Source organism: Falco rusticolus, chromosome 8, assembly GCF_015220075.1.
Source record: "Falco rusticolus isolate bFalRus1 chromosome 8, bFalRus1.pri, whole genome shotgun sequence".
NCBI classification, from domain to species: domain Eukaryota; kingdom Metazoa; phylum Chordata; class Aves; order Falconiformes; family Falconidae; genus Falco; species Falco rusticolus.
Genome location: NC_051194.1, coordinates 29,813,343 through 29,835,490, shown reverse-complemented (window position 1 = coordinate 29,835,490; position 22,148 = coordinate 29,813,343). Strand labels below are relative to the sequence as shown.

Here is a 22,148-nt window from a genome sequence, read left to right as displayed (position 1 = left end):
ATATAGGAAAAATTGCATGCTTCATAGAATGGTTTGGGTTGGAAGGGACATTACAGAACATCTAGTTCCACCCCCCTGCCCCGGGCAGGGACACCCACACCCCAGCCCAGGCTACTCCCAGCCCCATCCAGCCTGGCCTGGAGCACTGCCAGGGATGGGGCACCCACAGCTGCTCTGGGCAGCCTGGCCCACCGCCTCGCCGCCCTCACAGTAAAGAATTTCTTGCTGATATCTAATCTGAATCTACCCTCTTCCAGCTTAAAGCCATTCCCCCTCGTCCCATCACTACACGCCCTTGTAAGAAGCCCCTCTCCAGCTTTCTCGGCGGCCCCTGTAGGCACTGGAAGCCGCTGTAAGGTCTCCCCGGAGCCTGCTCTTCTCCAGGCTGAACAGCCCCAACTCTCTCAGCCTGTCTTCCCAGGAGAGCTGCTCCAGCCCCCTGATCATCTTCGTGGTCTCCTCTGGACTCACCCCAACAGGTCCACGTCCTGCTTACATTGGGGGCCCCAGAGCAGCACACAGTACTCCAGGTGGGGTCTCCTGAGCACTGAGCAGAGGGGCAGAATCCCCCCTCGCCCTGCTGGCCTCGCTGCTCGTGACGCAGCCCAGGGTGCAGTTGGCTTTCAGGGCTGCGAGTGCACATTGTTGGGTCATGTTGAGCTTCTCATCACCCAACAGCTCCCAACGTCCTTCTTCTCCGGGCTGCTCTCAAATGTTCACTGTTTATTGCAAAAGGTGTGCAACTGTTGTTTTCTTTAGCCATTGATGGGATTATCAGTCCTTACTTTTGTAGAAAAACCAAGTTTATTCATTAACATATTGTTAAGCTTTACCTGTAGTTTTGCCTCGTGTATATTCTGCTGCTTCTTATTGATAGATCGTAAACTGAAGTTTCCCTTGAAAACCTGATGTTCTGCCAAGGAACAGATCATGTCATACGATACGTGATGTGTCATTTGAGAGTGGTTTTATTTTGTTGAAGAAACAAACATTACTGTGTACTGTGCAGGAAGTAAAAAGGTGTTTAAGTAAATTATAAAAATGGCATTAGTGAGTAGTTGTGTGTATGTTTTAGGATTTTTTTTTTTTTTTCCTCCAGAAAAGACCTGCTCAAGGCACTGTTGAGCTGTGTTGTTAATGGTCACAGCCCACCGTGTTTGTGGTTAAACACTGAAGATGTTTAGAGAACTGACTCTTTAAGAGAACGGGAAAACCAAACCTCAAGCTTTCAAAACAGCCAGTTTGTGTTTAGCTCTAGTAGGAGAAAAAAGAGGCTAAGTAAACTCGCCCCTCATCCTGGCACTGACTTTGGAATAGGTAAAGTGTAGCCTATACCGCTTGCAAGCATTTAACAGTCACGTGGCCATTTTTGACATTAGTACTTTTTGCCTGTGACCGTGTCTTGTTCATAGGTGTGTATATATGTATTTTCTTTACATACTTAGCTGAAGGGAAAGTCGTCTGGTAACAGACAATGAGAACCTTGCACAGCTATATTTCTCAGTTCAAGTTTACACTTGGATATATAAATCGTGTACTGATCAGCACCAGCTAGCTGATAAGCAAAAGACAGTTTCCTGTTTGAAACCAGGAACATAAATTCCTTATGATTTTATGATCCAGGACTCTAATTGCCTTTCAGCCTCTTATACATTCAGCTCGTACAGGACATGAGTTCAGACTCGCCCCTTCTCACAGTTTGCATTGCCAACAAAGGAGATGGCAGTAATGAGGGAAAAGTCTGTTTAAACTTTCTCCTTGGGCATGGCACCTTTCAAAGCTTTTCTTCTGTGGGTCGCTTGACTGTTCCATTTCCAGTTGTTCTGTACGCAGATGCTATAACTGGTCAGACTCAGTAAATAATCTGGACCGACCTAACTCTTTATTAGGAATTTTAGTGCTTGGAATGCCATGCTAAGCCCCACTGGCATGTGGCTGTGAACCTGACTTGCACAGAAAAATAATCCCTATTGACTGCTTTAGTACAAAATAATATAATGAACGTTGTTCACAAATGTTACTGGGTTCACATGCTCTGCTGAGCTATCCTGAGAATAACCTTTTCTCTAACTGATTTTCACAACTGCATTTAGATCCGATTTCCAGTAATCTATGTGCTTGTTCTTTGGGATTAAGAGTCAGTAAATGTTTCAGTTTTTTCAAGTGTTGATGGAGAACAACAAGAGCTTGTTGGTTCTGCAAATTGATTATCCATAGATGAATCTGAAGATAAAGCCCGTGTTCAGTACTGTTGTAAAGTAACCACTGTAAGTCACTATTTCTCTCTTGTCCTAGGTAGAATTTACTGGGCTTGGGGGGAGTTAACTGTTTCCCCTTTACCCCAAAGATGGAGTCCTGTAGTAAAGTATCTGTACAAAAACTGAAAATGACAATTTTCATTTTAGCTTAGCAGTTGTTTTATCTTGGGACATGATTTTGCTGGGGGAAAGAGGCAGTGGGGGAAAAAATTACCTTCAAGCAGCTTGTTTTGTACCAATATTTGTACCAATATTTTTTTCCCATTCCCTCTACCCTGTTCCCGAAAGAAAACAAGAAGACATTCTATGCTAAATCTAGTTGAAATGTGTATTTGGTGGGTGTGGTTTCATTCATTTTATGCTTTTAGGAAGGAAAAAAGACCTGAAATTAGAAATTAATTCCAAATCTATTCATAAGAATTCTTACAGATTTTAATTATAGGCAGAGGGAGTATCTCCTGAGTTATCTGAAACATTAAACCTTGGCTAATTAAAGCATTTCAGTATTGGGAAATAGTCTTAATATTTTTTGAGAATATAGGTGGAGAATAATTGGTGCAATAAAAGTACGTTACTCTTAATACAACAGCTACTGGTCTGAGAAGTTTAGTAGTTCATCTTCCAGATCAGATCTGGCTTTAACATTGCTGTTTCGTCTGAGACAGTAGAGAAAGAGTGGTCTAAGGCATGATTCCTAAAGCTTTGTGGAATTTAGAACTCTGTGTTACGTTCATAGTTTTAAAGGTGCAGTAGGTTTTTTGTTACTACTGAAAGCAACAGGAATGTAGCTTTGGCCATTTGAAGTCCAGACAGAAGTGCCCTGGGAACTCGGTCTTGGTAACCCAAATGTTTAAGTCCATACAGCGGCTATTGAAAAAAGGTTAGAATATGTCAGTCTTCGAGACGCATTGGAGCTTTTGGAGGAATTTAAAATACGCCGATGGGAGCACAGCACAGGGGGCTGCAGGTGAGTGCAGGGAGCTGTCTGTGTGCAGGAGCAGCCGGAGTTCCTGGCCCAGCAGCCGCAGTCCTCCAGGCAGTCCCTGAGCTCTCACCACCCCATGCCCTGCAGCCAGAGCCCCTGGAGCACTGCTCTCGGATATAATGACAAGACTGGCTTCTCTTGTCCACAACCAAAATGCAATAGGCAAAATTTTTGTAAAGTAGTTTCTTGCATTGATTGAGGAAGAGTTCCAAGTACGGTGTATGCCTAGTGCAGGACAAGACTCCAACAGGTGCAGTTTGCTGCTTCAGATCTTTTGCACTCTCTAGGTTTTTCTTTGTATCATGCATAAAGAGGCAGCTGTATAAAAGTTGCCTGTGAATAATTTGTCCTGTAGGAGGTTTTTTGTATTTATTTATGAAGCAATTGTCTTGTGAGGCTAGTGTGAAAAACTCCCTTCTGCAGCTTTTGCTTCTCTCAGTGTGTTCATTTGCCTGTTCTTCTCACTCCTGTGCAGCCTTTCATAAAATTACTTTGTGCTGTCCAGCTAGTTCTGAAAGTAATCTCTGATATGATTGTTCTTAGTTATCTACTTGTGTATTTATTGAATATGCTTTCTGACAAAGTGGTGAGCAAAACAACATTAAACACTGAGGTCAAGTTGCTCTTGTACTATCAGCAGCGAGAGTCAGAATTCATCCTAAGTGATAGAAATGAATCTTTATTCGCTGCTGCTCACAGAAGCTTGGAAATGTTTGAAATTCGAAGGAGAAACAGGGTGAGGACGTTGTCTGAAGTTGAGACGGGATGAGGATGACATCTCTTGAAGCGAGTCATGCAGGTCTAACCAGGACTAGTAGCAATTATGGGTTGTGAAAAAGAGAGCGGCGTGGAGAAGCAGGGTCATGTTGAAAAGTAGTTTCAGTAAGCATCAAGTCTTCTCTGATGTGGGTCGTTAAGAGGATCAAAGCCACAAATTAGAGGTGCATAGATGTTACTTGTGATCTGTGTTATTATCTGATTTTCAGTTTTCCAACTAAATTCACTCTCTATATTTCAACACAGAATATCTGAAAGATAATTTAGAACGAATGACGTTGACTGAATTCCTGCATTAGCCTAGTGCATTTCGTCCAAAAAGTGATGAAGAGGGTGAGAGGGAATGATAGCCTGACACATTAATTTTTACCAGTATCGTTTGTTTCTTCCTTTCAGTTGACGTCTCAGCATCCCTATGCTGAAGTTTACATTGGGAAGCCCCATGTCTGGACTGTAGACATCAATGATCTTTCTGAAGTTGAGAAGGCTGTGAAATCAATTTTGAATCAAAAGGTGAGAAATGTGTCCTCACTTTGTCATCAGCACTTGTGGGTATATTGTGTGCTGCATATAGAGTGCTTCCTGATGTTAGTCTAATTAAAGCAGAGTACTGCACTGTGGTAAGATACGGAGCAGGGGAGGCGGGGGGAGGGAAATTGTTATTACATATCTGTGGTATCTGATTATCATGTTTTAGTACTGGATCAGTCAGGTTTTTACCTGAAAAAAACGAACGTGAGTGAATTTGTATAGAAATGTGAATTTCCTATGTAAATTATACAGCAGTCTGTTCCTGTGCATTCAGTGTGGAAGTTGCCTTGTTGATCCTTAGAGCATTGCAGGCTCTCCAAATACATGCTCCGCTCCTTTGACTGATTTTCTAGCCTTGATGTAACCGCCACTGAAGTGGTTGTGCACTTACGGTGTGGAATTGTAATGAGGGCACTTCAAGCGGAAAATAAAAAGATTGAAGTGATTTTCAAAGATACCGCATTCTTTTTTTGTCATAATGTTTTCTTTTTCACTTCAACTCCAGAACTGAAACTTAGTTAAAGCTGGAGCTCTGGAATCCCGTAGGGTCTCAGGCTAGCTTTATATCTATAGCTTTGCAGTATACCCTGAGTTTCCTTAAAGATAATCACTAAGCAATTTTTATTGCCTTTGCAAGGGAGAAAAAAATCAGTGTAAACTGCTGATGGTTTTGTGAAATTGTGATTTGCTAATGAGTTTGTTTATTGTTGCTACTTAAGCTATAATGTAGTATTTGCAATCCAAGCAGCTACCATGCAGCACCTTACGAAGTTAATTTAAACAAAATAACCTCTAACCTTAACACACATTGTTTCCACAGATTGACCCTTATTTGCCCTATGAATTTACCTGTGAGGGAATGCTTCAGAGGATGAATGCATTTATTGAAAGACAGGTATGAACTTCTGTTGTGGATGACTCCTGTTTTATGTTGGGAAGGGAGAACCCTCTCCATTTTGAAGCTTCTCAGTGTTGTTGCTGTTCAAGTAGAAATAATAGCTGGGCAGCCCTTGGTGCAAAGTAATTTTTCAGTGTATATGCGAGTTCTTTAACTGTCTACACACAAAAAAATCTTTGGATCATGAAGTATCACATAAATGTAGAGATACTTTTGTGGTAGATTTGCACTTAGGCTAAAGCCTCTGGGTGGATGTTTCAAGTATTTAGTTTCAATCAATAAAGCTTTAAATGGTTTGGGAAACGGTTACTTAAAGGGCTTTCGGTTCCCATGCATTATTGCCAGCTGAGAGCAGCAGAAGATACTGAGTTGGAGTAATAAACTGCAGCGATTTACATGGGATCCTGATTTCTAGAAACTGTGTTTGCTGGGCCTTCTGGCCAAGGCCAGATCTGTTGCAGCAGCCAGCTCTGCCTTTTGTTCTGGCTGCTGCAGAAGCGAGATAGGAATCACCTGTATCTCAGATTATTGCCAGGATTTCTTTCAGAAGCACTGATTCTGTTCCTGTACCTGCATTTCTTAAAAGTTGGGGGGGTATTAAAGATAGTAATAAAGAAAGACACAGCTTCAGGTCAGAAGCGTAGATAACAGAGCTATTTCCAGTTTCCTGCCAAAAAATGCTTTAAGCTTTTTGTTGCTGCACTGATGGCATAGCCTGTCAGAGCACCTCTGCTCCTTTTGATTCTTCTTACCCAAGTTAGCTCTAATGGAGGGGTTTTGTCAATACAGGGTGAAATCAAGTTCAGTGTAAGGGAGAAAAAGACACAATCCAGAGGTAGCGTTCGTGGGGCAAACCTGTCTCTCCCCCCTGGACCACCCCCAAGGGCTGAGCCCTGGCCTGTACTGCCTGCTTCTCGGAAATAAATAGAGCGCTGTAATTTTGTTCATTGCTTTGACTAATTGTCAAAAACTGTTATTGTTTCACAGCCCCCAGGATGCTCAGGCATCATTATTAGCACTGTGGCTGATTAACACATCAGATGAAGGAAAAGTAAAGGCTGAGACTTTATGTTGAAGAGTATGTGGTGGGAGGCAGGCAGAACAGAGAAAGCAGCACAAGCCTGGAACAGGAACGAAGGTGCCTGGAGTTGGTCTGGGTCAGAGGTTGTGGGGTGCATTAACTACGGGACTGTGGCCTTCAGGGGGTGTTTGAAGGTAAAGAGGATGGGGCCAGATACACTTGCCCGCAAGTCACCTTGTAAGATGGTGAATCTGTAGGATTTAAAGTTGTCCGGAGTCTCCCTTTTGGGGTCTTGGGTCAGGATCAGGAGGGAGAACAGTGTTCACGAGAAAGGTTTTGTGAATTCCCTGAATCTTCAGATCCGGCAGCTGGGCTGAAGATCTTTAAGGTCTGAAGTAAGAACTATTCACAAATTCCCGTGAGCTGTGGTTCCACGTTTAGCAGAGCCACCTTCAGCTGGATTAGAACAGCTTTCACTCCTTCCTGCCAGCGGCCCAGCCTGGCTGTCAGGTGCATCTGTGCCATCTGCTGAATCCACCCCTTGATCCTGTATGCTCTGTGGCTGCACAAACAGTTGTGTCAGCTCTGCCAAGCAGCCAGCGTAGGGTGGCAACGCAAGGATGGGGCTGTGCTTGAATTGGCACTGCCATCGAAGGAGCAGCCAGGCAACTGCAGCCGAAGCAGCTGCAGATTCCCTGCTGCGCGCTTGGGAGCTGTTGGATGAGGCGGGCTGCGCTGGTGGAACAGGCGTGCTGACTTGGAAAGATGTGGTCAAGCAGAGTATTGGGTAACCTGGCAGGAAACGTTTTTGGCAGGGCTCTGCTAGGTTAGCGCACTGACTTGGCTCAGCAGAGGGTCAGCTGAGCACCAGAGCCTGGCGGAGCGAGTGGAGTGAGGACATTTATCCAAGAGCAAGACAAGCCAGAGGGAGGAGGACACCTCTTTGATGGCAGGACTGAGCCTGTCTCACCTTGTAATTATGGTTAGAGGTAAAACCTAACATAAATACAGTCTCTGGTGAAGCTTAACCTTCTGGTTTACGTAACATCCTTTTTTTCTTACTTTATTTTACTCTTCTGCATGTAGGGTTGTAGGGCAAGACAGACTGGGTTGAAGCTCCCAAATTTCAGTTGCTTTTGATGGTTGATGGGAAAACTAGCCAGAGACAGCAAACTGAAACACAGCCCTGTGTGTTGGTAGCTGTGAAGGTGATGTACGCTGAGACACGCTTCAGGGTGGCATAAGCTGAGGGAGGCTGCCCACCAAGCTGTGGGTGCCCAGTTTCTGGGAAGAATTTTTAACTAAGAGATGTTAAAAGCCGAAGCCCGCAGCAAAAGGCAAAGCCTCACAAGTGATCTGCTGTCTTTGAACACCTTTGACTTCTGCCTGCAGCAGCTGTGAATCCAATGCGATATCACAGTTTAATATTGGATATTATTACAGTATTATATAGTATAGATTACTGTATCGGATTGGATTTTGAACCTATAGAGATTTTCTCTGGCATCTAGTATTTTAAATAGATTTATAAATGGACAGAATAAGCAGGGCACTTAAGTCCAAATAGCAAAATGACCTTTTTGAAACAACTTCATTAAAAGGTACCTCCAACCGTCTATTGTCAACCTGTTTTTTTAGAGGCGGTTAAAACTATTCTGCCGTAAATATGCTCTAAAATTACTCAGTTTTTTCAAATATGTCACAAGGGAATGGCTCAGAGCTGCATCAGGGAGAGTTCAGAACAGGCACTGGGAAAAAGCTCTTCACCGAGAGGGTGGTCAAGCAGTGGAACAAGCTCCCCAGGGAAGTGGTCATGGCCCCAAGCCCGTCAATGTTGAAGAAGCATTTGGACAATGCTCTTAGATATGTGGTTTAGCTTTTAGGTTGCTCTGTGTGGAGTCAGGAGTTGGACTCTGTGGTCTTCGTGAGTCCATTCCAACTGAAGATGTTCTGTGATTCATGGTTGTATAATACTAAATTTATGGTTGGACCTGGGATTAGGAAAACTTCCTCTTTTAGCAGAGGAAATCTAAACAGAGAAGAAAACCACCAAACTGATACTGAGAACCGGTAAATGACCTGGGCTCTTAGCTTCATTAAAACTTCAAGTAGTTCAGCCCTTCTAAGCTTTGGGTCACAGTGCGGGACCTGTTCATACAAGTATTAGTTTTGTCAGGAAAAAGCAAACCATGGACAGACTGTGCCCAGATTTTTTGATCGCCTTTTGATGAGAATTGCCAAATGTTAAAATAATGGCTGAGTATCATGGGATGTTATACAAAACCGGTGATAAATATTTTCTCTTGGCTTTTTCTCATTTTAAATGTCAAGACCATAAGAACTTGTCTTTGAATATTTTCATTAGCAGGTGTATTTAGATAGATGTCGTTTCTGCCTTCCCTTTTCCTGCTGCGGTGACACTTGACTGCTTGCATTATTTATAGACAATTTTTTTGCAGTGTTGGGAGAGCACTTTTACTAGCAGTTCAACCAAGAGCAGCAAATAAACTCTTTGAATCCTGGTTGCTTTATAGAAATCTTCAGTCTTTTATGAGTTTAGCTCCACTCCATTGCGCTGCGAGTCCCCTGATCTTCTCCACGTGGTTCTGCATGGGCCACCAGAGACATTTCTCACCTACAGGCTAACTGGCCTCTGGAATTCATCTCCTACCAGAACTTCCTCCTGATATTTGTGCTGTTACAAAAATAGTTCCGCTAGTACTGAGTTAGTGAAAGAGGGGTCACTGAGAAAGCCAGGATGGGCTGGCTGTGCAGAAGTAGAGTCTAGCTAGAGTTGCTTACAATAAATAAAAAAGGTAAAGGTTGGGAAGGAGCTTCTTTAGGATGAATGAAACTACCACGTTTCAATTGGCAATCAAAGGTGATGATTCCCTCATGCTAAAAAAAAAAATGTTTTAAAATGTGCTTAAATTATTGATTTTAATACAATTGAAATGAGCTGAAAAATGAGTGTTTGGGTGATAATAACCACTTATTTTACTAATGAGGAAAATTGGTGTCAAGGGACTGGATGTATCATATTAAAATATAATCTGTCGCTGCAGGATTTCTGTCACGGGCAGGTGATGTGGCCCCCATTAAGTGCCCTTCAAGTCAAAATCGCTGAACCTGGAAAATCCTGTAAACAAGTTTGTCAGGAAAGCCAGCTCATCTGTGAGCCTTCCTTCTTCCAGCATCTTAACAAGGACAAAGCTCTGCTTAGGTAAGTACCTTAAAGCACAAACATATTATTTGGTCACTTTTCATTGCACTGTTTTTTTGCCACGCATGAAGTTTAGTGTACGAATTCTGTGAGAAGGCAAGGTGGAGAGAAAAGCACTGTCCGTGTGGCTGCAGCAAGCTGTGAGGTTAGCTGTCAGTTCTTTGTAGTAGTGGATTGGAGAAGTTACTGCTGTGCTGAGAGCACCATTCCACGTAGCACGCGTTTTGCAGTGAGAAGTACAGCACCGAGGCCAAAAATATACATCTCTTCCTTCCGCCCTCCATCCCCTATTGTGTGCACCCTTTGCTGTGGGTTCCTTGCACTGAGCAAAGCTACTTGTGCTGCTGGAATCGCAGGTGCCAGGGCTACAGTTGTGTTGGGGTGGACCCTTTGCAGCCCTGGCTGAGCAGGTGTGCTGTTCCATAGCTTTTGCCATGGCTTTTGCCGTACTTCTCTGAGAGTTAGAGAACTTGCGTGGCTCTCAGCTCTAATCCTAACCGTGCTGGGTCAGAAACAAAATGCATTTTGTTGCAGTAAATAGAACTCAGTACACGTTGTGTGATCAATGTGGTATCAGTTGTCCACACGATTTTAAATATAGCACTTACAAAGCGCTGCTTTTACTTATTGAGGTCCCTCTTTGGTCACAATTAGCATCCATATTGAAACATCTGTATTCACTGGAAATTAGCAATTACTGTTTCTGCAAATCTTTTGACAGTATTGTCCTAGGTAAAGAATTGTTAACCCTTGTACACTAGAGGTAGTAGTACCCATTTATAAAACTTACCGCCTATGCATTAAGGAAATTAATGTTGCTTTCAGGTGCTGCCTCTTTCAGAATGTGTCTGTGTTGCTTTTGGAATGAAAACTGGGCTTCAACAAACAGCTGCTTTATAGTTTTTCTGCCTCTATGTTTTGCTAAGAAGGTTTTCATTTTTGTGTTTTGTTTGAAAAGTTGTCGTTTCCAATAGAGTTCAGAAGCAGCTCATATAAAAACTTTGTCAGGCTTCTTTTCTAGCTGTCTAGACAAAATTGTAATTCTGTGGAAAAAAATCTGTTCAACGCTGAAAGCTACCAGTGTTTCCAGAATAAGTGAAAAACAAGCCTCCGCTGGAATTGCTACTCTCATGCTTAAGCTCCGTGGTCAGAAAGCAGCATCTAGACTTTTTCTTCCTTCGGCCAGCTAGTGCTAGCTGGTTCGTGGAGCGGTGGGTCCTGCTCTGCTGTGGGAAGCAGCACCCCTCACCCTGGCAGTCTGGCTGACCACACCGGGAGCCACTGGGCACCGTGTGGCTTCTCTGGGCGAGATCCCCACTGCATTCAGTGAGAAGATCTCCCGAGTTCAGATTCTCTGGTTTTGTTTTACTAGAAATCCATGGTGGATTTAAATAGTATGCTTTTGGGGAACAGTCAAAAGCATGGCTTTTTTCCTTTTTTATTTCTTTCTTTAACCTTTAGGAAGCAGAGTAAAACTGGAAAGGCTGTACTGCCCTCTGCAGAGAGAATCTGTGCAGGCGAAAAGAAATCGGTCATGTTCTGGAAATCCGCAGTTCTAAATGTGCTTGACTTCGGATGCATATAGCATTTTATTTTAGTTTTAGTGAGGAAGGATGAAAACTACCGGACTCCTGTAAACTCCAGTGTGACTTACATCATGTGCTTTGCTTTGCTTTTTAGGCATAATGTTGAATGTCTCACCATGGAGTCTGCAAACGATATTCTGGTCCCCTCTTTTGACGGAAGAAGGAAGCACTGTGTTTTCCAAGGTGACCTCTTACTGTTCAGCTGTGCCGGATCCCACCCAACCCACAGAAGAGTCTGCCCCTGCAGAGACTATATTAAGGGGCAGGTTGCGCTTTGTAAAGACTGCCTATAGCAGCAGCAGAGCTTCTTTAGAGTTGAAGACAAAATGTAAGTAGTTTTGAAAGGAGCTACTTATTACTTCCTGCACTTTTGTCCAGGTTTTTCGCTGCAGGCAGAGCTATCATTGCTGGGCAGAATTATCTACCAAGAGAAGAGGCATTCATAACAAACAGCTAACTGATCTTTTTTTTCCTGTAAGAACATTTGCAGTGTAACTCTTCAGATTCCTTCATCTGTTTGTGAAGAGAAATGAGCTTCATGTTCTACAGTGATTTGAAGATGACTGCACAGAATAGTTTGTAGAAAATTCCCAGACCCATCAAACTTCTTTTTTCGTTGTTTGGGTGAAGTGTTTTCTATTTTTTTAATGAGTTAGGACATCCCCCATCATGGTTAGCTAAAGGATTTCAGCTTCATTTCAGTAGAAAATTGAAAAAAAAGTGTGCTTCAGGGAGGGGGGAGCAGGGGAGGGAAGACTAACATTTTATTCTAGGTGCACTGTTTCGGGTACTGCTTTAGCTTCAATGGCTATGAAGTGGTTCACTTCACAAGAACTCCGAATCACAAGATAGCTCTGTACCCTGTTATTGGGTTATCTGGGCCCAGTTCTTGTTTCTTGTTTCTTTTTTTGCGTTTTAAATCTTTGTATACAACAAGGTATTGTCTGCATCACAGCTGCTGCATCAGAGCAGCCTAAACAGAGAGTATCACGGCTGAGCAAACAGGCAGTTGCCAGCGTGTGGCACATCTTGGCGACTCGACAACTGACTAAGGTTGTGGCATACTTCAGTGTGGAAAAGCTACAAAAACATACAACCATTTTTTGGAATGGACTTGTCACAATTTACTGGTCCCATTTAGAGAGTAATCCTTGGAATTTGCCCATGCTTCTGTTGTAGTCTGTCTACTAGAAATACTGTGTGAAGCAAAAAGTATTCGGCATCATTGGAGCAATATTATCGTTAGAGCCTCGGTTTGCTACGGCTTCCAGTAGTTAAAGTGTTGCTGAATGACATAGAGAGGTTAAACTAAGCTAACTATAATTATTGTATGGTAGAAATGTAAAATGTCTTCATAACTAGCTAGGTTTTTAAAGAGATTTTTTTTTTCTAAAGAACAAGTAAGAGGAGACAAACAACTGCTAAGAAAAGAATTGATCAGTCTGGTGGGTTCTTTGTTTTTCTGGTTGGGGGGGAGGTGTTTCTTTCTTTTTTTTTCTCTTTTTTTTTTTTTTTTATTATTATTAGCAGGCACACCAGTTACAAATTCAGAATAAAACAATTCAAAAATTTGGAATTCAAATCAAACTTCATGTTTTTTTAAAACAGCAAATCAAATCCAAATTAAACCCACCTTCTTTTTATAGATTTAATTTTTGGTTTTTTTCAGCAGAAGGTGGCATGCTTGACAGCACCATTTGCAGTCAGGAAATGATATGCTAAGATTAGCGAGAAACAAATCTGCAGTGTATTTTCAAAGTAGTCGTAGTCTGCAGGTTTACAATTTGGACGTGCTCTGACTGTACTGGATGAAAACCTCAAATTAACGTTAAGGGTTTGTTCATAAAGATTAACAAACATTACCAGGTGATAGTGAAAAGCAGAGATATTTTAACTTTTCCTTTTTTGGATGATATCTGGTGGGTTCAGCTTTTTCTTGTAACTGGCGTTCCTTCCGTGTGTGTGGATATTGATGTCTCTCTTGACCTACCAAAGACCAAGCAAGAGAAATGCTATTTCATCGTGGATAAAGTCTCAAGACAAGAGCACAGAACAGTATAAAGTTTCAATTTCAAAGCAGTGAATTAGCTTTTTCAAGTTTTTCATTTCCTGCCTCAGCACTCCTGACAGCATTATCCTGTAACACTCCATAACATTGCTGTGGACTACACAGCAGCTTAATCCTGAGAGCTTGTTGAGGATCCAAAAAAGAATACGTGTGGGCTGTTGAACAGCAGGGTCACCAGGAACCGGGTTGTGATGATGACAAAATCTGCTGTATTTCAGAGTAATTTTCCAGAAACAGAACAGCTGGGTTCTATAACGGGAGGCAAAGTTTTTGTATGAAAAGAAAACACGAACTAGTATGAAAATCCGTACCGTTACCATAGCTCAGCATTTGCTTCAGTCAGCACAACTGTAGTTTGCAATAGTTTTAATACCCTGGAAAAGCTGGGGGAGGAGGATTGGAGATGGGTCTGAGCAGGCGCAACAATTCATTTTGTATTTATATAAAATATTCCCCGCGTAGCTGTGCATATTTGTGCAACTGGAAAATCCTGCATATCAAAGTCTGTCAACTTCTACCTGGTGCTGAAAGTAAAGGCAACAGCAGAACTTGTCTTTACCAGTTCAGCCTGAGGTTCTTCAGGCAGGAATTTAGTTTGGAATGACACATCGCAGAATTATGTCAGAAACAAAAGACTTGTATGTGTGCACTAAAAGAATGCAAACCATGTAGTTTTTGCTGTAGTGTAATTCTTTGCTGTAAATACATATTTGCTTGTTCCCCACCCCGCCCCACCCCTGCCACTGTATGGTCCACATGACATATTGCATTTTATTTTGCCTCTAAACCTTTAGAGATGGGAGGGGTTTGGTACTTGTTATTATAAGATTTTTCTGGTCTAGTGTTTTGCTCAATGCTACGTTTGCCTTTACCATAGCAGGGAGAGTCTATTCCGAGCTCTGGTTTTTTCATGCTCTAGCACTGTTTCTTTCTAGTCTACTGAACTGAATTACTGCACACTGGCAAAAATGAAAGCGCCAGCACCAGTGCCGCTTGCGTTTCAGCCAGGGACAGAATGTCTAAATGGGCTTCAGAACGAGTTGGGTGTGATCCTATTTCTACTGAAACCTATAGAGAAGACTCATTAATCTCAAAGAAAAAAGAATCAAGCCCTATGACTTGATAGGCCTCTGTTATTCATTTCAAACTCTCTTTTCAGAGGAAATATTACTTGTAGGAAGTACAGCTTCGGTCTAAATTTGTGTAAAAGGAGACTATCCTATGAGAACCGTAAGTGCATAAACTTTACATGTAAACATTGCTCACTAAACCCGACACAGCACTCCCCCATCACACAGCAGCGTTTGTGCGTGCATTGAGAAATAGGTGAATCCTTCCACAGATCAGCACTCAGGCAAATCCATGTGGGACTATTGAAAAATTTGAATGATTTACTAAAATGTATAATATATATCCACATTTCAGGATAGAGGGCAGCCTTCTGTCCGAGTTCCATGACTATTTCCCTTCCTAATTAAAGAACAAAGGTGTAGTCCAACTCTTGCACTTAAACAAGGATATTAGAGATGGGACTGTGCTACTGTTTTTCAGTCTTGACAGTAAAGCTTGCAGCTTCCTTTACTCAGAAATCAGGTTTTTGCATGACTTGCATTTGAATATCATCTTGATCAGCGACTGATGGGAAAAAATGTCAAAAGTCAAATATAAAACCATTTTACAAGCGTTTAAACATATCTCTCATATCAAGACATTCTTTGTTTTAAAATTTTGTATTTTTGTATGTGACCTGTTTTTTTTTTTTCAAAAATCTTGTTCCGATGAGATTAGAGAACTTGAGAGAAGCATTTACATATTTATTAAAATTAACATTAAAAGGCTTTCCTTTGAAAGGTAAAGTTGGTAAATACACACTGTTTAAAAATGCCAATAAAAACCTCATTTATTTCATATATGCAAGTTGATTTGCACATGTATAAACAGAGTTGCTTTTTGCATTTTTTGCTTAGTTTCTATGTTTCTTTTTGTAAAGTTATAGTTGCAGCTGTGTGTTTGCTTGTTTATATCAGATTATGTTTCTCCTACAAATATTTAATGTTTATGTGCCTTTCTTTTTACTTTCTTTGGGATTTGGATGAGTGTTTGGAATATGGACACTGTCTGAACAAGTATAATGGAACACTAATTACAGGTAAAAACGGTGCTTGATGACTCTCCAGCTTAGCGGTATGAATTTTGAATGTTTTTAAGTAGTGGAGAAATCTGTTCTAAAACTAGAAGGTAAGGATTCATAAGCGAAGAGATACTATAATAATTCTTGCAAAACATTGCTTCTGCAAGCAGAATACCCTTTACTGACTGTCTGTAATTTGACGGGAGAGCTCCTGCAGGGGTGTGATGTCTGTTTAATGACCAGAGAGCAATCTAAAGCCATGGCATTCCCCAAGGAGTCAATGCTAACAGAAAACCTCTAGAAACAGCTGTGTCTGATGCGATCAGCAGGAGCACTGAAGAGCCACATTAAAGCTTGTGAGGTGTTGGGGTTTTGAATAAAGACATCTGTGCATTGAAGTGCTCGGGGCGGTTCCTGGTGCTACCGGGAGAACACAATACCCGAGTTCACAGCTCTCGCTGTGGAGGGAACTCTGGGTATTCAGCTTATGGCAGATGTTTTTCTTTTTAATGCTACTGCTTTTCTGCAAGAGGAGTACTTTGCAAAAGGGCTGCTGATCCCGTCCGTGTCAGCTGGAGATGGCGGAACAGGGTGGTGGACAGAGCCAGGACTCTGTGTCTGCCCCGCTCAGCGCTGCTCCCAGCTACTCGTGCCAGCTTTTGCAGCTCACTTACCGACAAGCGTTCAGGCTTGCTGAAAGGTTCTGCTGGTACCAGCCACAAATCAGGGCATCAGCCCGTGCCTCCTCTCCTCACTTCATCATGATGTGCTACTATCCTTTAAAGTCCTAGTCAACGGCCTTGGCTTACCCTTGATATGAAAGACATGTCCTCCCCTCTCAAAAATGAGTGGCCCATCTAAATTACAAAGTTGATTGATGAGTTTGCAGCACTTTTCACATAAACAATCTAAATTGCTTTCTCAGGTACGTATTTCGCTTGTAGTGCATTTCAGGAGCAGATTTTGCTAGTAAAATGAATTAAATGGGATGAACGAGGCTAGATACAATCTCATCCAAGCCTGATTAACTTCATGACTCCCACTGGCTTCAGTGATAGCAAAACTCCTCCATCATTTTTTCTTCAAATTAAAAAAGCAGCTCTCCCTTTTTAATAAATATAAAGCACTGTATCTTACAAGATAAAGACCAAACACTTGCAGGTTTTATTGTACATATATCGGGAGCCCGTTTTGCTGGCTATTACAGCATATATCATCACTAAGTTGATGTTACTTATTATTACAGTATGAGTTGGAAACTTGGTTAAATAGCTACAGCCTACAGTTTAGAGTTGGAGGGGCAGGGTGTTTGTTGTTTTGTTTATTTTTAAAGAGACTAGTAGTTATCCGTTTACAATTTCACAGTTGTTTTTTTCTAGGGGTGCTAACATTTTGGCATGGCTATTTTTTTGTGATGTTTGCCCTACAGCTGCTATGCCTTCAACTTTGGACTTGCCATCTCTTTCCATTTGTAGTTCTCCTTTGGTCCCATCATTTTAGGGACCACTGTAAAGTGGAGGAGAATAATGCACTGACAGATGTATGCTTTCGGTCAGGCTGAAAAGGCCAGGGACAGATACGGTTCCATTGAGGTATGCTTTAATAATATTGCTGTAAATGTAACATCAAAACATGTTGGTTTACGGGCAGTGACTTCAATCTCGTCTTCATATTTTTAAGCAGCTCTATAGGTGTTTTTTTTAAACTACTTAGTAATTTCTGAATATTCTATTTGAATGGAATGTGTAAACAGCAAACTCCGTGTATCAAGTGTAAAATGTTTACTGTAGGAACGTGTTGAAAATAGCAGAGGCTGAACCCCAGAATGCCTCAGGTGTGAGGCATCCTTCATGTTCTTTCACGTTCCAGGGAAAAACAACAAAGTGCAACTGTTGCCTGTGGGACTCGCTTTTATAGGTGTAATCCTTCACATATCCGTACGGTTAGGAACATACAGGAGTGTGTTTCAGTTCAGCAGGGCTCCCTCAACAGCGCTAAGCCACCTGGTTATTAAATGGGTAAATCAAATCGGGTCCTAAAAGGTTTTGATGAGTAATAACTCCACCTTCCACAGACAGAAAATGCTTTTAAAAACCTTCAGTTGTAATCAATCTGGTGACTAACACCTTCCTCTCTGCCGGGAAGATGGGATGCAGGTGCCATTTACCTTAGGCGGGCTGTGTGTGGGAACAGTTTGTCACCTTGGGCAAGGGCTCCCAGAACCGAAACCTCACGGACCCCACTGTCCTCACCCTTCACAGCACTGGTAAGGCACGGCCGCTTCTCTGTGCAGGAAAACGGGTCTGTACCGCACTGTGCAAATTACTAGCCCTAGCTCAGTGCTGCTCCGCTCACAGCCGGCCCCGCAGCAAAGGCAGGGTCCTGCCAGAGCCAGCAAACCCCTTGGCTTTAAGGAGCATGTAAATAACGCTGTGGCATTTACTGGAGCCATCCAGGCACTTGGCGAAGTGCATGCAACGTGTCCTGGCTTGGGTTCCAGCAGCTGCAAATTAGTTTGAAGTATCAAATAGGTACCCGATAAATCAAGTGAAATTGCTGTCTGAAGGCAGTTAATTTTAATAGGGTTATACCCAGAACTAATTTGTTACGCTCATTAACAGGTCCGATGCAGTACAGTGACAGTGAACAATATTTTTAGGAAGTCGTGGGTTTATTTGGGTTTTTTTGCAAAGGAATACAGCAGAGGAGGAGGAGGAAATGGCAGGTTTTACCAAAGAAAAAAAAAAAAAAAAAAAGAGTCAATTTTATGAGAAAAGTTACCCTGAAGATTCTAAGAGCTAAAAGAAAAATGTAAGGGAATAACTGCAAAGCTAATGTGAGCTTGGAGAAGTTGATGCCCCTGGGCTTGCTAGGCTGCCTGCTGCAGGCAGGTCCTCCAGAGGGCAATTGGGGGCAGCTCTTCGGCTTCTGGTCTGATTCATTCCCTGGAGTTGTCTCTCTCCATGGGGGTCAAAGTCTGAATAATCCCTGTAGCACTGTAAATGGAAAAAAAACTCTACTGAAATCTATAAAACTAAAAGATTGCTGCTTTTTGCAGATGGTAATTTGGAGTCGGTGAGAGTTTTTATATGTACATGAGGCATGAGAACTTCAGGGTCAGGCTGGTACGATGAGTGTTTGGTTTGAATTCTCTCCTATAAGGTTGATCCTTTGTTTTATGTAAATTGTTGTGTTCCACTATATTACGTTCAAGCAGTTTGATTGAGAAAGAACAGAACACTGGTTCAGATACTGTCAAGTTCCTGGGGTTCAATAGGATGGGATATTTTTTTTTTATTTTTTTTATTTTATTTTATTATTAGAAAAGTAAATGTCTGTACTTTAATGGCATAGAAAAATGCTTTGTTTTCACTGTTGTAGAAAAAAACTAGGGAGAACTTTATTTTTCAATAAACCTTTTTCTTGTGTGATTTGGATTTATGATTGTTTTGTGCTTAAATGGGAAGTCTGTGAGCTGCCGTTTATCCCACTTTGCGTTTGTGTGGCTTACCCTTGCAGTTCTGCAGCGGGCACTGCTGTTGCTGGGCCCCCTCTTCACAGGTAAGTCCCATCAACAGTCCCGTCTACCCGCATCTTGGCCGTAAGGACAACAGGCGAGTAATTAATTACCTTTTTGCTTTGTTTTGCTTCAAACCCAAGTTGGATAATGGATAAAATGAAGCTTCCTTTTAGGAGGGTAGTTAGGAATTCTTATTTTCCTAGAAACTTCTAGCACGTGAGGAAGACTGGGGCATTGCAGTGGCACATGGGATATACAAGACTTACTGGCACAATACGGAGTTTGGAAGTAAAAGCTACGTTGTGGTAAAATAACAGCTTTAGAGAGTGTTGACTTTCAAGATCCAAGTTCAAATGCAAAGAGCTGGGCTGGCTTATGAAATACTTGTGTGGAGAACAAGAGATCAGGTGTAAACCTGGGCCTGCTGCCGCACTCGGCATCGCTCCCACGCCTGGTCGGGGCCCCCGTGGCTGTGGGCAGCGGGTGCCCCATGAGGTCCCTGGGCCAAAGGCAGCCAAGGGCTGGGAACGGGTGTTTTCAGGTGACGGGGGCGTGCATTCCGTGCGCTGGATAGGGGCCATGTGAAATCACTTTGGAGGTTGTAGGCACATCTATCAAAAAAGACAAATGGCCGCAGCATGAAACTACTTGTACGGACCTGCCCGCTCATTGCCGTTGCGCCCGCTCTGCTGAAAGGCTCCTGCGCACACGCCTCGCTTGGTGTTAGCCCAGCCGAGACTGAGGGGAGGGTCCTCTGTTAGCAGCATCTGCTAGGGATGGAGAGAGGTTTCGATGGAGGTGTCCCAAGAGCGATAGAACGGTTAACACGGGAGCAGTACGCAGGAGTAAAATGAATAGTAAAAAATCCAAACCTACCCACCGAAAAAGAAACCAAAAGGAAGGCCGGCTCTTTGTTACTGCTTCAAAAAATGTGTACTTTTTAAAACTGCACTGGAGAGAAGTGAAGTTCTTGCAACATTTCCTACAACGCTACCTTTCCCCACGTTTGTTGTGTGTGGGTTGTTGTCCGTTTTTTTTTTTTTAATGTGGCCACATGTAACTGGCTAATGTGAAGTCAGAATAGCACAGAAGCCAGTAACTATCAACTCGGGCCCTTTTTTATTTTCCCTGTCCCAGTTAATGGCACACAACACTGGTAAGAGCATAACTGTAAGTGTCACAGTGAAGTGGGAGGGCACAATGCCTGCGGGCTGGGTGAGGGTTGGTGCCGTGGGTCTGGCTATCCGGTTGTCTGGCATACTCACTGGCCAGAACGGGGGAGGTCATTGCATCGTGGCTCCACGTGATGGTTTCCTGCTGCGCGCTGCTGATGGTGCTTCTGCAAGAACCTTATGTTAGTTCCAGTGAGCTCAGGTATGTGAATATCCTTCGCCAGTCACCCCTTTTTATGGGTATTTCCTTGGCATAGCTCACCTCGGGTTAAAAGGGGTGAAGTTTTTGTTGGTTCCGTTTTATTCAACGTTCTATATGTTGGTATGTTTTCTTCAACATACCACCAAATGTTTCCTAACATCAGAATGAATTGGTGGAGGATGCTGGTCATTCAGTCCCTTATTCTGGTTATTTTTGGAAACATTTTCCTTCTTGTTTCATTCCCTTGATTATTGTTCAGCTTTGACAGTACAGAGAGACATCTGTAAAATGGTGAGCAGCTTGAGTCAGCTGTGGGCTGTGTTGCAGTCGCATAATGGAAAAAAATGTATGGAAATTGGAGTTTAGAATAAAAAGTACACGCGCCACGCAGCTGTATTGGAAAGATCATTGGGGAAGCTTAAACACGAAATACTTCAGCTCTCAGGCACTCAGCCTGGGTTCACTCAGACTCCCTCTAGTAGAGAGTCCACAGCTGGAAACATTTTGCTGGGACTTTGTGCGGCTCTCAAATGCCTCAGTGCACACCGACCCTGCCTCGTCAGGGGCAAGGGAGGGAAAGTCCCACTTCAGTGCCTTGCAGTGCCCCCTGTTTATGTTTATGCCCGTTGGGATGTGAACATTTTATTATTTTACCGATTATGGAGATTGCGTTTAAGCAAAATCCTGGTAGTCGGTCTTTGTTGCCAAAAAACTGAATATTGTTTGCACCGAACAGGTTCCAGCTGTTCTGTCTCACTGTCTCGTCCTGCTTTGCCTTGTGGAGCCATGGCTCGGGGGTCTCCCCTCGCGGGAGACTTGCTGCAGGGCCTGGAGGAGCGCTGCCGGCTGCAGGCATTGCCTGGTGCGCGGCTGGGAGGAGGGAAGCCACCACAAAAACCGCTGAAACAGTACGGCCACCTCTAAAGAACACGTACCAAGGTGTGAGCCTTCGGCCCGTCGGCAGGGAACTGTTGCTTGCGCTGTAAGTCAGCGGCACCGCGGATCGTTGCAGTGAAAGCTGCTCTGGCACTGGAGCCCCCCTTTAGCTTTAATCTCCTCCCTGCCTCCGTAGGAGGGAGGAATTGGTGTTGCTCAAGGCTGTGCTGCAGGCTTGGATTCTGCTGGGGGGGCTGCCCCGTTGAAAGGAGGCTGGTATTTCTTGGCACTCGGCTGTTTGCGGGTAGGTGTTGCCTTTGCTCCGCTCCTTGCTCGGTGGTGAGGTGACAGGTGACAATCCTGCAAGGCCTGTGTCCCTCAGGGAGAGCTCAGGATACCAGGTTTGGTGGAAAAATGGGATGTAGGTACCTGCCAAACTAACTCAGAAGAGCAGCCCTTCCATGCAGGTTTTGGACAAAAGGCACCGCCAGCCTCCCTGCATTCCGGTGGGGTCGGTCCCTGCCGGACCTGCACACACTGGGGTTCCCCAGCGGGCAGGGGGCTGCCCGACCCCTGACTTCCAAGAACTGTTCAGCGCCACCTCAAACACGGATCTCGTGGCTGAAAGGAAAACGGGGGAGGAACAGGAGAGGGAAACATCCCTGGGTTGTCTGCTATTTGATTTAATTACGCTCTCCCGTTGCGTAACCTGGACCCACATGCCAGGCCGCAGGAATGTGTTTTTGTGGGCTACTCCCGCGTAGTGACCGGCCCTCAGTAACCACAGGCGCGGGCCGGCTGCTGGGCTTTGTCACAGCCCCGGCGTGCCCAGCGGGCAGCAGGCTCCTGGGAGCCCTGGGGAGAAACCACAGCTGCCGCCAGCACAGCGAAATGCTTCCC

At 43.4% G+C, this 22,148-nt stretch overlaps 1 protein-coding gene across 2 annotated transcripts in view; it reads left to right on the top strand.

Annotated features, from left to right (window-relative positions):
• MGAT5 (alpha-1,6-mannosylglycoprotein 6-beta-N-acetylglucosaminyltransferase) overlaps positions 1-15,313 on the top strand; it is a 129,519-nt gene extending 114,206 nt beyond the window's left edge. The window contains exons 15-18 of one of the 2 annotated variants that reach the window (XM_037397296.1): positions 4,417-4,533; positions 5,372-5,446; positions 9,536-9,693; positions 11,374-15,313. In XM_037397296.1, the coding sequence (XP_037253193.1) occupies positions 4,417-4,533; positions 5,372-5,446; positions 9,536-9,693; positions 11,374-11,572 (549 nt within the window). In that variant the 3' untranslated portion in view covers positions 11,573-15,313. The remainder of the gene's footprint in view (positions 1-4,416; positions 4,534-5,371; positions 5,447-9,535; positions 9,694-11,373) is intronic. The other variant, XM_037397297.1, reaches the window with a different exon arrangement.
• Positions 15,314-22,148: the final 6,835 nt, after the last annotated feature.